The sequence below is a fragment of the Clarias gariepinus genome, chromosome 12 (assembly GCF_024256425.1).
Source record: "Clarias gariepinus isolate MV-2021 ecotype Netherlands chromosome 12, CGAR_prim_01v2, whole genome shotgun sequence".
In the NCBI taxonomy this organism is placed as follows: domain Eukaryota; kingdom Metazoa; phylum Chordata; class Actinopteri; order Siluriformes; family Clariidae; genus Clarias; species Clarias gariepinus.
This window is the reverse complement of record NC_071111.1, coordinates 31,189,994-31,205,000: the sequence shown is the minus strand read 5'-3', so window position 1 is coordinate 31,205,000 and position 15,007 is coordinate 31,189,994. Positions and strand designations below refer to the sequence as shown.

The 15,007-nt window shown below is 45.5% G+C and overlaps 1 protein-coding gene across 1 annotated transcript in view; it reads left to right on the top strand.

Moving 5' to 3' along the window:
* snd1 (staphylococcal nuclease and tudor domain containing 1) overlaps nucleotides 1–15,007 on the top strand; it is a 90,160-nt gene that overhangs the window by 16,397 nt on the left and 58,756 nt on the right. Inside the window, exons 9-11 of the mRNA XM_053508141.1 lie at nucleotides 77–167; nucleotides 4,727–4,831; nucleotides 7,379–7,480. Of these exons, the coding sequence (XP_053364116.1) occupies nucleotides 77–167; nucleotides 4,727–4,831; nucleotides 7,379–7,480 (298 nt within the window). The remainder of the gene's footprint in view (nucleotides 1–76; nucleotides 168–4,726; nucleotides 4,832–7,378; nucleotides 7,481–15,007) is intronic.

Here is a 15,007-nt window from a genome sequence, read left to right as displayed (position 1 = left end):
TGCATATCGCATATTTTCCTAATATCGTGCAGCCCTAGAAAATTTTTTTTGCTTTGTTTTTTTCTTTGTTCTGCAGCTCGGCTAAGGAGCGCAAAGTGAGGATCTGGAAAGACTATGTCGCTCCCACCGCCAATCTGGACCAGAAGGAGCGGCAGTTTGTGGCGAAGGTCAGTCACGGGTCAAGTAAATTTCTTCTTCTGATATCGTTTTGAACGTCATTGTGAGGGTATGGCTTTACTGATGATCAGCTGACACTGATGACGTGATGTACATCAAGCAGATAGCTGAGTTTTGGAGAAGAGGTTTAACTATTTTATAGCTTTCTCTGTATTTAGGGGCATGAGAGCCAATCACACTGCTCTCTCTTTCTCTCTTGCCAGCACAGGACAATTTAATGGGAACACCTGTAGACATTCATGCAGCTCTCTAATCAGCTAATCGCATGGCTGCAGCATGGCGCATGAACTCACACACCTCAAGAGCTCCGGTGATTTATTCACATCACACGTTGGAATGAGGCAGAGTGCGATCTCTTCGTGGCTCTCACTGTGACATCCATTAGTCAGAAAGTGCTGCTCTCTCCTGAGCTTTTCACACACAAGCTTTACACACAATGGTGTCAAATATAAACAAAAACAGTCAGAGATGTGCAGTTCTGCCCGTCTAACACCCTGTTACACGGAGTGATCAAACATGAACGTGTGGAGGTGTGAGCGCAGACAACCACGCCGGGTTTGACTCCGAACCCGAGGATAAAATGGACACCACCATCACCAGGTCTCTGCCCTGTGTCCAATTTACAGTGATTTGATAATTACACACAGGCATACGAGTGTTCCTGATAAAGTGCAGCGGACTGATAAAGCTCTTATAAATTAACACGACACCTAGTTTATACAAGAGTAGTTGTTATTTTGTTGTTTTATTTATCCTTTTTTAATAACTGGTGAATATCAAAAGTTTTTGCTTAAATGTGTGGATCAGGATGTTTAACCTCTAGGAGAAGATCTCAGGGGTTAAAGTGCAGCGACTGAGTCACTACGGCTGAGTCAGAAACCTCACCCTGCCGGTTCTGAGGTAAATGGCTGCTGAACCGGTCCGAGTGAAACGTACTAATGATTATAGACAGCTGGAAGGATGAGAGGAGGTTTAAACCCAGGACATTAAATAGTTATCTGATGAAGCTTTAGAAGAGTTTCTCCTTCTCCACTCTCTCCTCACATTCAGTTTAATGGACATGCTGTTGATGCTGGAGTTAAGGGATTAACCTCATTAAAAAATAAACAAAAACAAGCTGTTTCAGGTGAGCTGTTTTATCTGGTGAAAATGTGTAAACTAGGGCCGTTCACAAAGTGCCCACACACAAACGCACACGGGTCATGCCCGGTTGAGCTGAAAACTGTTTCCCGAGTCCGATCCTATAGTGCGTCTCTACTCTTCCCACACGGTTGTGTTGTGGTATTATGGAGGCTGTTCACGGTTATTGGAGAGCTGCTTTTATGGGGTGAAGCCACTCTGTGCTACACACACTCACACCCATGTGCTGTGAAGATGCGTTAGGTTACTCGATCAAGAAGATAATGTCAGAAATGTCTGCTAGAGTGGGCATCGGTTTCACCGGTTTAGAGCTGAACGGAGAACCCGTGGAGCATCGACAGGCGACAAACACACGCCTCTGGATATCGGTGTACTGTAATTTAACAAACTGTGGGGTGCATTTCATCCTGAGAAAGAAGCATTTCACACTCAGAGATTCAGAAATTAGTGATATCTGATTTAGCATGGCAGTTACGTCATGACGTGAGCTTTTGATTTAGAGGAGTGTTTAACAGATATCTTCAAAAACTTTTGTTCATTTAGTGCTAATAACCAACAATCCCAGAGTTTAAATAAAAACATATTTAGATTATGAATTAAGGTTGAACCGTAAGCTGTGATGAATTAGCGACTTAGTACCGAGTTAGGACCGCGGGTCTACTTCCGGTTTAATCACAGAAATAGCTTAAGTGCATTGTACAATCACATTATCACATGTTCTGTGAAAACACTCACATGAATGTAGAAAATGTCTAAAGTCTGGTATATTGCGTGTGTGTATGCAGGAGAAATGAGTCGGCCTCACCGATTTCAATGAATCAGTCCAGGGCCTTCGAGTGGCGCAGTGGTAAACTGCTCACCCTATCATCTGGGGATCGCTGGTTCGATCCCCGGGTGATGCTGTTTTCCTCTCACAGTCGGAGGTCTAGAGAGAGCTGATTGGCCGAGCCCTCTCAGGGGGGAGGGATAAGAGGTACTTTGTGCTCCCACATTAATCACGGCTCTACAGCCAATCAGGGGCGTCTGTGAGCTCGCGCACGCGGAAGGAGCGGCTAGTGCTTTCCTTCGAGTGTGTTATTCCACCCCTAACGGTGCGTGAGCGAGCAGTTTGAAAAGATGTGGTCGGCTGGCGTCACGCCGTTTGGAGGAAACACGTGATAGTCTTCGGCCTCCTGACTGAGTGGTAGTAGTAGCCTTGATGTGGGAGCCGCCTAGTGACGGGGAGGAATTGGCCCCGACTAAATTAGGAAGAAAATCGGGAAAAATCCCCCCCCCCCCCCCCCCCACAAAAAAAAAAGAATCAGTCCAGGGGCACGATGATTGGAAATGTCTGTCCAGTAGATGGTCCTGATGGTAAATAATCCTAATTTTGTTTAAAATCCTTCAACGAAATGGAGTTTACAGTCCAATACAGTGGAAAACAAAAAAAATGGTATTCTCGGCATGATTAAATTGTGCAGAGACAACACTGTTACATTTCACATTTCACTATGGGATTCCTTAAGCGAGGTTATGGTTTTTGATCACATGATGGCAGTTTAGGGAAAGCGGACAGAGATTTACTCTGTGGATCGGTATGCTGTATGTTCAAAGGCATATAAGACTCACTTTGTTGAACTTATAAACAGATCTAAACATGTTTCTTGAATTGAACTTGTTTGTAAGTTGGGGACTACTTGTTCTTGTAATGGACTGGTGTCCACTTTAGGTGGAGGGGGAAAGTATGAAGCTGGAACAAACAAGATAAAATTATACACACTGTAAACAGTCTACAAATTTAAATTACACATATTTCATATTTGCGTTATTAATTAAATGAGTGCTAAATATGGAATGAATATTTAATAAAGCAGGACAAACTGACCATTCTGATTCATACACATTCACATTTCATACAAACTTAAATAATTCTTTTGATTGTGTGAAGCTGCTTTGCAGCAATGATAATTCTAAAAGTGCTATACAAATAAAATTTAATTGAATTGAATTTCTAACCTTGGCTGGTCTGGAGACCCAGAGGAAGTGAGGTATAACTCACTCCATTAGTCACTCCTCCTTTTCTTCTTTTAATCCTGTGGGTGGTTTATGAAACACTTCAGTTTTTTTATGTACTTTTTTTCTAACACAGCCTAAACATGGCTGTGTGTTGTGATGTAATGTGCTCGGGCACAGGTCTGTCACACAGCCTGGTCGTACTGTTTATACGTGGAGATGTGAGCGACATGACCATCACCTGACTTCACTCTCACCGTGGAGTTCTGTGCACAAGCTGTACACATTAAGTACAAAGGAAACGCTTCCTGAACTACTTAAGCCAAGAGAATGTAGTGAAGGAAAGAAAGAAAAGTCAGTATTGTTCCAGTTTTAGTGAAACTTTTATTAAACTGGGCTTCAATCCAAACAACAGGAGCATCAGCTGTGTGCGTTGCAGTCCAGCTCTCGTCCTGCAGATGGCGGTGTTCTCCTGCCGGGGCTGTGGTGTGCAGAGGGAGAATGAGTCATGGCGTTTTGCTGCATGTTTCTGCTGGCATCCCTCACTGAGGTGCTTTGCATATGCAGCTACTAATTAAGCAGCGTGTGTGCCAGCCAGACGTCTCCTCACAGCGTCCACATCCTTCATGTTCACTTACAGAGTGGGAGGTAAAACGACAGCCATGAGAATAAAGCCAGCCGACTCGTGGGTTCCTTCTGTGCACGTGTGTGTGTGTGTTCTTGTCTCCAGACTGGGGCTTCCTGTAAGGGGGGCGGGTATTTACTGCACTAATCGTCTCAATTAATAACTAAAAAGTCTTCTCTTGATCCTTAGCCTTGTCTCCCGAAGCCCTTCGCATGGACCGGTACAGCTGTGTGGAGGATCAGAGCGCTTAAATCATGCTTTATTGTTACTCATTTCATGTCTAATCAGTTTTCTGCACCTGCCCAGAAGTCTGTACTGTTCCTTCCAGACTGGCACATGATTCACAGCCGACAGGGGAAGGGGATGTTCATCCACACGCACAGCTACACCGGTCCCTTAGTTTTCTTCTTCTCTCTTTTTTAGGGATGTTGTCCCTCAAAGTCTCCCTCCCTTCCCATGTACACACACGCGCACACCTGTCCGCATGTTGTAATAATCACTTTGTCATTTGTTCTTGTGTTTCGTGTCCTTCCTGGTCATTTAGGGTGATATTTGTTTAATTGAGAATTGACGATGTGAGCTCGGAGGAGGGACAGAGAGATTATCTGGTAGCGAGTGGGCGAAGTATTTATCTGCTACTGTCTTTGTGTTTTTTTTTTTTCTTCTTGTGCTCTGCTCATGTTAGATATCCAAGCTGTTTCTCTAGCAACAAGCTGTGCTCCATGTTGTTAAAGTGACTTGTTTAACCCAGCTCTCACTTTTCCTGTGTGTTCGCTCTTTTCCCCTGTGCAGGTGATGCAGGTCATGAACGCAGACGCCATTATCGTCAAGCTGAACTCTGGCGAATACAAAACCATTCACCTGTCCAGCATCCGGCCCCCCAGGATTGAGGGCGAGGTATGAAGAAGAGTGTGTGTGTGTGTGTGTTTCAGTCCTTTACTAAGTCCACTGGTTTTTATTTCCTTTAATGCTGTTTCTCACGACTTCATGATTCCCGTGAGCCTGGAGACTCTGGCGTTTTTCAGCCTCACTGCACTACAGAAGTGTTTCTGCTGGGATCTAAGACATCAGACTTAAAAACAAATAATAATAATATTAGGGTTAGTGTAATGAAATCAATCTATGGTTTTAAAAGTCGTGACTTGGCTGTGCTAATCGTTGCTGTTCATCTTGTGGTCCAGGATGGACTGGAGGCAGATATGCGAGCACTTCTCCTTCATGTCCTTCGCAAAATGTACAACATTAAATTTTTCTCAGCCTCCCCGAGTGGCGCAGTTGCAAAGTGCTCGCCCGATCATCCGTAGTTCGCTAGTTCGCTGTAGCCTGGACAGAGCTGATTGGCCGAGCACTCTCACCTCAGTTCTCTAGAGCTGTGAGCTGATGCGAGCGGAAGGATTGGATAGCGCCGTCCTCTTCGGGCGTTACGCCATGTGAGCACACAGTTGTTCAGCATGTGGTTAAAAGGAAACGCGTGATAAGACTTTAGCTCTCCCTGACTGACTGGTTGTAGTCTTAATGTGGGAGCCTTCTAGTGACCGGTGGGAATTGGATACGACTAAATTAGGAAGAACGTCAGGTAAAAATCCAACAAAGAAAAGCATTTCATTTTCCGCAACGTGTTCCATTTTATGTTACTTCAGTTGTTTATTTTTATCTCAATTATATAAAGTGTTGAATAATAAATATGCGCATATGAGTACCCTGCGCTGTTCCTGCCGGTACTAGGAACCACAGGAATCAGAACTGAACTGAACTTACAGGACCCTTTGGTGGTGCAGAGCAGAAACGTCTTCCAGAACGAGTCGTGGTGGAGCTTATAAACCAAACACTGCTGAGTTAAACCTGGTGAACTAAAGCTGTGCCACTTGATAACACTCAAACTGGAGCGCTGAAAAATAGGAACAGACAAGGTGACACTTTTTTTTTTTTTTTTTTTTTTTCCTAATCTTCAGCTGTTCGGTTTGGGTGAGTGTGTGACCACAGTAACTCAGATTCCTGTTTCTGGTTGAAGAGGGGAACCTGACAATGTAGCTCAGTGTGGCTGTCCTGTGCACGCTGAGATGCCTTTCTGTCCACCACAGCTGTTGAGAGTGATTATAATCAAACACGGTGCATGAATGAATGTACAGCTGTTCCTAATTAAGTGGCCTGTGAGTGTTCATTTACTCACTACAGGTCTGCTTCAGTACAACAGCAGTGTTTTAGTGATGAATCATAACCGTACAGGATAATGTTAGTCATTTTAAACGAGTCTTATTATGAAGGTGAACTCGGGTGATATTTGAGACTGATGACATTCGTACTGTTAGAGAGACGCGCTCAGTACGCTGCCTGGGGTCAGGGGTCGTGTCATGACTCTCACGATGTTACTGTGTTTTCAGAGTCTGTCGCTATCAGTGAGGAGAAATCGTCCTAACACGCTCCAGAGGACGTGAAATGGAGTGCGTATGTGTGTTATATATAAATAAATAAAAAGAGAGTATACACAGAGTAGATTTGTATAAGGACGAGGAGGTTTCACCTGGTTTCACCTGGCGTCTGGTTCTTCATTAGAACCTAAAGGTAGAGTGTCAGTGCCACGCGTCACTACAGACAGATGTTGGGTTTGTTTAATCACTGTATGGGTGCAGTAACAGGAGGGCGCCCCCTAGCCGTAGACACTCCCCCTTTACAAAACCTTAGTGTAGTCTGACAGAGTTTGTCATTTATTTAAACTCTTCATATACTGCAGCATAATCCCTGCTGTCCGTGATCACCCACATGAGGATGGGTTCCCTGTTGAGTCTGATTCCTCTCAAGGTTCCCTCCTACTGCTATCTCGGGTAGTTTTTTTCTTGTCCCCGTCATCCTTGGCTTGTTCGTTAGGGACAATCTAATCATATCATTTTGATTTATACAAACTTCTATTATTTCTTTTGATTGTGTAAAGCTGCTTTGCGGCAAGGACATTTGTTAAAAGTGCTATACAAATAAAATTGAATTGAATTGAATTCATATTCCTGCATTAGATTTTTTTTATTTATAAATAAGATCTGACTGGAGCTTGAGGATTTTCCCCCATAACTTTAACTTCGGTACCTTTAGTCCCAGAGTCCAATACAATGAAAACATCTCTGAGACAAAATGTCATCCAGGATTCCCCTCGCGATTAAAGGCTCATAAACACTGTTACATTTGACGTGTGGGATTCAATGCCTTTGTGTTTTTGGAACAGAACTCATTTGTAAATCAGGGACTACCTGTATCCATTAGTTTTAAAATTAATGTCTTTATGTTACACACACGCAGCATGCTGCAGGACGTGTCTGTGCTCGGACCAGCATTATGTCTGGATGAGTGTGTGTATTCTGTTTTTAAGGTGTATAATATACACTTGGGGAAAATATATTTTTTGTTCTTTTTTTTTTCTCTGTCTCAATGACTGTCCCCTCTTTTTTTCCACAGGAGAAGAACAAGGACAAGGACAAGCGCTTCCGTCCTCTTTATGACATTCCCTACATGTTTGAGGCCAGAGAATTCCTGAGGAAGAAGCTGATTGGGAAGAAGGTAATGATCATCAGCTCTGTTAGATTATCAGCCTGTCAGATCTCTATAACCTGTTCGTTAACCCGTAGGGAATTATCCGAATGAAACGAGTGGAGAGTGTGCGTCTGTGTGCGTCTGTGTGCGTCTGTGTGCGTCTGTGTGCGTCTGTGTGCGTCTGTGTGCGTCTGTGTGCGTCTGTGTGCGTCTGTGTGCGTCTGTGTGCGTCTGTTCACACACCTGTGGTCCAGTACACATTTAAAGGTCAGACTCGGGGGTGGTGGTGATATTGAACTGGGTATTTTTATAAGAAGAACTGCAGAATTGTCTATTCTTACAATCTACTGTGTGCTGAACTGTTACATGTTTATTTGAATTAAGCAACAAAGTATTAAATAATTAGAATAAACTATTTAATATCATTTTGCTCAGCTGACTTTCTCCCTCTGCACTAATCCAGCGTTCCCACTCTGTTCCACTCTAAACCAGTTTAACCATTTACAATATGTAATGAATTCAAATGTGTATTTAAATTGCTAGCGGTCTCCACGACATTGTTCATGTGGAATTTAATTGCACACTCATGTTTTAAAATTTTTTACAGCGTCCTGTGTTAGATTTTGGAATGGACATGCGTTACCACGAAGTGTGCGGAGTGAAGGTGTGAGATTGTGTTTATTAAGTAGATTTACAGCGCCATCTGTTTGATTTTGAGATTTTAAAATTTATGATATTAGGATGTTTTTTATTTAAATTTCAAATGATCACATTATCTCTTCCCGTGGGCCGATTGTGATGAAACAAAGCCTATATGTTACCTCAAGCTCGGCCACATACACCTGTGAAAACCCTATTAACATTCATTCAGTAGCTTTTTTATGTGGTGCGCGCACAAACAGACAAAAACTCAAAAAAACACCTTGATGTGATCTACTATCTTACGCCCCCCCCCCCCCCCCCCCCCCTCCATTATATTTTCAATATACAATGGAGCCTAATGTTTATTTTATTGTGATGTAAACTGCGCTAAACTACACAGATCGTTCTTTATCTTTAATCTCATCAAGCCAAAATGAAAGTGACTTTACGACACTACACACGAGGGGTGAGGGCGTGGCTCACTTTTAAGTTTCTCATTACTCGTGCTCTTACGGCTATTAAATTAACGTTAAAGTTAAACAACTTTTAAGGGCTTTTTTAATGCATTTTGCTCACCTGTTAAAATTATAATTTTTTAAATAATATATCACGCATGGATTGTCAGAAACCTGTCGTGCTGATGCCCCTCACTCTGCTTTAGTCAGGGTCTGATGGACAAGCCTCATAAGAAGGTTGTGATGGGTAACGGTTTAGTTTACTCAGAACACACAGAGCCGTCTCCATTAGAAACAGGAGTCGATCTGTAGAAGAATAAACAGATGAGGAACCACGATAAGATACGGATCTTTAATTAGAGATGATTATGTGACCTTCGTGTAAAAGGGAAAACAACAGCACATGAAAGAGCCAGTGTCACTTCATTTTAGCTAATTAGGCAGGTTTATTTGGTGTGGGGGTGGTGTGTGTGGGGGGGGGGGGATTTTATATGTATATTAAATTAAATATATAAATTTGATATATTGTGATACAGAAACCTCATGTGTTTCATTTGGTCCCCTTTACACATGCAGTGTGTAGCAGTTTTAACAGTGTGTGACCTCGTCAGATACGTGTAAAACACTCCAGGGCTCAAACCTACACGCTGTATATACGCTGTTATATGTCTGACTCATTCTCACGTGGGTGATGTTATTATCCTATATTTTTGACTTTTTTTTGCTCATCAGATCATATTAAGATTAAACAATAAACTCCCGTTTCATCCTGTCCATAACGCTTGCTGAGACATAAATCTGATCCGTCAGTGCTCCAGTCTGAAGATTAGGTTTCTTATAAATCTCCTTCACCCACAGAACCTCAGCAAAGTTTTTGTGATCCAGCCCATCTCGAGTCTTAAACATCCTGAATATTTGATGGTCTTCAACAAGTTACCCCAAGTCGCGCTGCTCCCCTACAGTGTGTGTTTATTCCCCAGCTGAAATACCCCTCAGATTAACGCGCTTTAATCGTCTCTCTCTTTCACTCCTGCCGCAATAGTGCTGTTTCATTGTTTATGTAAATGAGCTCCTGCTGAGCCACGCCCCTCAAGAGAACAGCACAGGTGAGCAACAAGTCCAGGGGAGGGGGCTTTACTTATGAGGTCACATTAGGTGGGAAATCTTTCTGTTCAAAAACATTTTTATTGATTTATAACATATAAACATAAAACAAAATGAATATGTGCTCTGTTTAAGTGTATCACGTTCACAGGACATGTCAGTGAAGACCTTGTACAATCTGGGAAAATCTAATTGGATTAATTAATTGGCTTTATAAAACTTTAAGAGCAAAGAATTCTTTGTGTCTTCAGGTGATAAAACGGTGACCCTTGACCCACGGGAGAGGGTTCGAGAAGTGTCTCTGTCCTCACTGCTTTACCAAAATTTACATCATTACCTGCTGTGTGTGTGGTATTTTTGTTCTTGATTTGAACACACACACACAATTAACAATGCTTTAAACAGAGACCAGTAATTGCTGCTGCTTAATTATGACTCGGTTACTTTACTAATAATGAGGTGGCGTAAAGCAGCCCGGCAGCCCCTCCTCAGCATCAGATGAGTTCACCATACACACACACACACACACACACACACAGAAGGCTGTTCCGGTTCTGTCGATGATGAAGAGAGCTACACACGGGTTTATGAGGCCGTATTCCGAGTTGCCGGTGTTCACGTGCGGTCCAGCCGTGTTTTCGTGCCGCAGTGATCGTCAGGAGAGGAATAAAAGCTACTGAGTTTAAGGGATCTCGTGTGTTTGTAATGTAGAGCCTCATTAAGTTGTAATGGTCGATTTTAAATCAGCTTTATGGCTCTGGATTTAAAATGTACAAGATAATAAATTCTCACTGCAGGACGGTTTAATACAGGAGACGACTGTAAGAAACACAGACTATAAATTGTATCATGTTTATGTTGTTGTGTGTGTGAGATATGGCAGAGCCTGAGTGCTGATAGTAAAGGAGAGAGAGTGTGTGTGTGTGTGTGTGTGATGTAAAGGTCATTCACATGTATACGTTTATCTGAGCTGAAATCCCTGTTCCAGGTGGGAATGAATCAATAGTGTACTTTATTAAGACTCCGCTAATCTATAGGCGTTCTGCTAACACGGTCCACCTTTAACTTTAAAAGCCTTAACAGGAAGTGTGTGTGTGTGTGCTGTAAAGTAAGGAACTGTACTGCAGCTCTTAGTTGATGTTTATTTCAAGGCCACTCTCCTCAATACACCACCTGGGCCGAGCCTCTGCCTGCGCCTGGACTGATTTATTAGACGTTCTGCTCAGGATGGAGTACGGTGTTCAGAAAAGGAGAAAAAAAAAACTTTCAGCTAACGAAATCTCGCTTTTGGGCTTTTGAAGTCCTCTTGGCTTTTTCACCTCGCATTCACAGTCTCCACTGAGGGGGGGGGGGAGTAGGGGGGGGAGCACGCGATTGAGTAAGCTAGTGAGAGAGAGAGAGAGAGAGAGAGAGAGAAAAACACGAGAGTGCGAACCAGCTCAGTAATACATATATACACACACACACACACACACACAGATAGGTGTGTCAGATTAATTAGCTCTTCCCCAAACGCTTCTGCTACAATCTGTTACTGAAACACCTTCTTGTCGGAAGGTTTATTTTGTGCGCTCGGGAGTTTAGTGTCAACGTTACGCAGCGAACGCAGGCAGTTTTTATGTTTCTGTTTGATTCATTTTGTTGTTGCTAGGACACTGGAGTGTGTGTATGCCAAGGGCATTTAACTGCAATGCGAGAGACACTTGTGTCTCTCTGGCTGCCTTGGTAACGGTGGTGACAAAATCTGATCATCTCCCGCGCCCTCCAGCCCTGTTAGACTGACGCTCTCCATCCAACACCACAGCTCTCATCTGTTGTGTAAAGTAAAGTCTCTCCTACTCGCTCGTCTAACCAATTAGTGTGTATAAAGAGCCGTTTGACGTGGGTGAGGTTCGCCGTCTGACAGGAAGAAGTCGTTATGATCATGGTGTTCAGCTCCATCACTCAGTCGGAGGATTTAGATCGAAACTTAGCCAGGCTGGGGAGATGCGCGCGTGAAGAAGAGAGAGAGAGAGACGTGTACAGGGGAGAGAGAGCAGGGGAGAGAGACGTGTACAGGAGAGAGAGAGAGAGAGAGAGAGACGTGTACAGGAGAGAGAGAGAGACGTGTACAGGAGAGAGAGAGAGAGAGAGAGACGTGTACAGGAGAGACAGAGAGAGAGAGACGTGTACAGGAGAGAGAGAGACGTGTACAGGAGAGAGAGAGACGTGTACAGGAGAGAGAGAGACGTGTACAGGAGAGAGAGAGACGTGTACAGGAGAGAGAGAGACGTGTACAGGAGAGAGAGAGACGTGTACAGGAGAGAGAGAGACGTGTACAGGAGAGAGAGAGACGTGTACAGGAGAGAGAGAGAGAGAGAGGGAGGCGTGTACAGGAGAGAGAGAGAGAGAGAGGGAGGCGTGTACAGGAGAGAGAGAGAGAGAGAGACGTGTACAGGAGAGAGAGAGAGAGAGAGACGTGTACAGGAGAGAGAGAGAGAGGGAGGCGTGTACAGGAGAGAGAGAGAGAGAGAGAGACGTGTACAGGAGAGAGAGAGAGAGAGAGACGTGTACAGGAGAGAGAGAGAGAGAGAGACGTGTACAGGAGAGAGAGAGAGAGAGAGACGTGTACAGGAGAGAGAGAGAGAGAGAGACGTGTACAGGAGAGAGAGAGAGAGAGAGACGTGTACAGGAGAGAGAGAGAGAGGGAGGCGTGTACAGGAGAGAGAGAGAGAGAGAGAGACGTGTACAGGAGAGAGAGAGAGAGAGAGACGTGTACAGGAGAGAGAGAGAGAGAGAGACGTGTACAGGAGAGAGAGAGAGAGAGAGACGTGTACAGGAGAGAGAGAGAGAGAGAGACGTGTACAGGAGAGAGAGAGAGAGAGAGACGTGTACAGGAGAGAGAGAGAGAGAGACGTGTACAGGAGAGAGAGAGAGAGACGTGTACAGGAGAGAGAGAGAGAGAGAGACGTGTACAGGAGAGAGAGAGAGAGAGAGACGTGTACAGGAGAGAGAGAGAGAGAGAGACGTGTACAGGAGAGAGAGAGAGAGAGACGTGTACAGGAGAGAGAGAGAGACGTGTACAGGAGAGAGAGAGAGAGAGACGTGTACAGGAGAGAGAGAGAGAGAGACGTGTACAGGAGAGAGAGAGAGAGAGAGAGACGTGTACAGGAGAGAGAGAGAGAGAGAGAGAGAGGCGTGTACAGGAGAGCGAGAGAGAGAGAGGCGTGTACAGGAGAGACAGAGAGAGAGAGAGAGAGACAGAGAGAGAGACGTGTACAGGAGAGAGAGAGACGTGTACAGGAGAGAGGGAGGCGTGTACAGGAGAGAGGGAGGCGTGTACAGGAGAGAGGGAGGCGTGTACAGGAGAGAGGGAGGCGTGTACAGGAGAGAGGGAGGCGTGTACAGGAGAGAGGGAGAGAGAGAGGGAGGCGTGTACAGGAGAGCGAGAGAGAGAGAGGCGTGTACAGGAGAGAGAGAGAGAGAGAGAGAGAGAGACGTGTACAGGAGAGAGGGAGGCGTGTACAGGAGAGAGGGAGGCGTGTACAGGAGAGAGGGAGAGAGAGAGAGAGACGTGTACAGGAGAGAGGGAGGCGTGTACAGGAGAGAGGGAGGCGTGTACAGGAGAGAGGGAGGCGTGTACAGGAGAGAGGGAGGCGTGTACAGGAGAGCGGGAGGCGTGTACAGGAGAGAGGGAGGCGTGTACAGGAGAGCGAGAGAGAGAGAGAGAGACGTGTACAGGAGAGAGGGAGGCGTGTACAGGAGAGAGGGAGGCGTGTACAGGAGAGAGGGAGGCGTGTACAGGAGAGAGGGAGGCGTGTACAGGAGAGAGGGAGGCGTGTACAGGAGACAGGGAGGCGTGTACAGGAGACAGGGAGGCGTGTACAGGAGAGAGGGAGGCGTGTACAGGAGAGAGGGAGGCGTGTACAGGAGAGAGGGAGGCGTGTACAGGAGAGAGGGAGGCGTGTACAGGAGAGAGGGAGGCGTGTACAGGAGAGAGGGAGGCGTGTACAGGAGAGAGGGAGGCGTGTACAGGAGAGAGGGAGAGAGAGGGAGGCGTGTACAGGAGAGAGGGAGGCGTGTACAGGAGAGAGGGAGGCGTGTACAGGAGAGAGGGAGGCGTGTACAGGAGAGAGGGAGGCGTGTACAGGAGAGAGGGAGGCGTGTACAGGAGAGAGGGAGGCGTGTACAGGAGAGAGGGAGGCGTGTACAGGAGAGAGGGAGGTGTGTACAGGAGAGAGGGAGGCGTGTACAGGAGAGAGGGAGGCGTGTACAGGAGAGAGGGAGGCGTGTACAGGAGAGAGGGAGAGAGAGGGAGGCGTGTACAGGAGAGAGGGAGAGAGAGGGAGGCGTGTACAGGAGAGAGGGAGGCGTGTACAGGAGAGAGGGAGGCGTGTACAGGAGAGAGGGAGGCGTGTACAGGAGAGAGGGAGGTGTGTACAGGAGAGAGGGAGGCGTGTACAGGAGAGAGGGAGAGAGAGGGAGGCGTGTACAGGAGAGAGGGAGGTGTGTACAGGAGAGAGGGAGGCGTGTACAGGAGAGAGGGAGGCGTGTACAGGAGAGAGGGAGGCGTGTACAGGAGAGAGGGAGGCGTGTACACCCACGTCTATAGCCTGTGGTCCAGATCACAGCACCGGCTGTTATAAGAAGAAATAACATAGTGGATAAAATCAGTGAGAAGCTTGTGTGCGTGTTTTTACTCTTGAATGCAGTTTTAAAGTGTTTAATTAATTAATTAATTCATTGATTAATCTTGTGCGGCCGAGAGCAAAATCTTAATCAGAATCTGACTTCAGTAAAAAATGTAGTGTTAAAAAAAAAAAAAAATGAGAGTAAAGTCTCTCCAGTCTATCTGTGAACGCACTTCGCTGAGAGAAGGACAGAACATAGTGGCAGAGTCGTCCCACGTCCTTCACTTCACTTCCCGAGTACCAGCTGCTCCCCTCTGGCAGGAGATAGAGAGCCAAGGTGCAAATGAGATCAGTGTAAAAATTCATCTGTGCCTGCATTAATACAGATTTTTAAATAGCATGCTTCAGGGAGCTTGGGTGCGTGGCGGTGAGGGTGTGTGATGGTGTGAGGGTGTGTGATGGTGTGTACTGCGCCGTGTACTGCGCCGTGTGTACTAATGTGCGTGTTGACGCTCAAAGTATTAACAATAAAAACGTTTAAATAAATGTTTAGAGAGGAGTTATTACCAGGATGGAAGAGGTACAAGTAATTAGTGTTTGTCCTCCTCTGGAGCAGATAGTGTAGGGAAATGACGCTGCATTCTGACATCCCAGGCCTGAAGGGGGCAGTGTCACGGTTTGCTGGGATACCTCGCCATTAGTGCCAGACCTGTGAATTCTGGATCGTACCAGCAAGTTCTGTA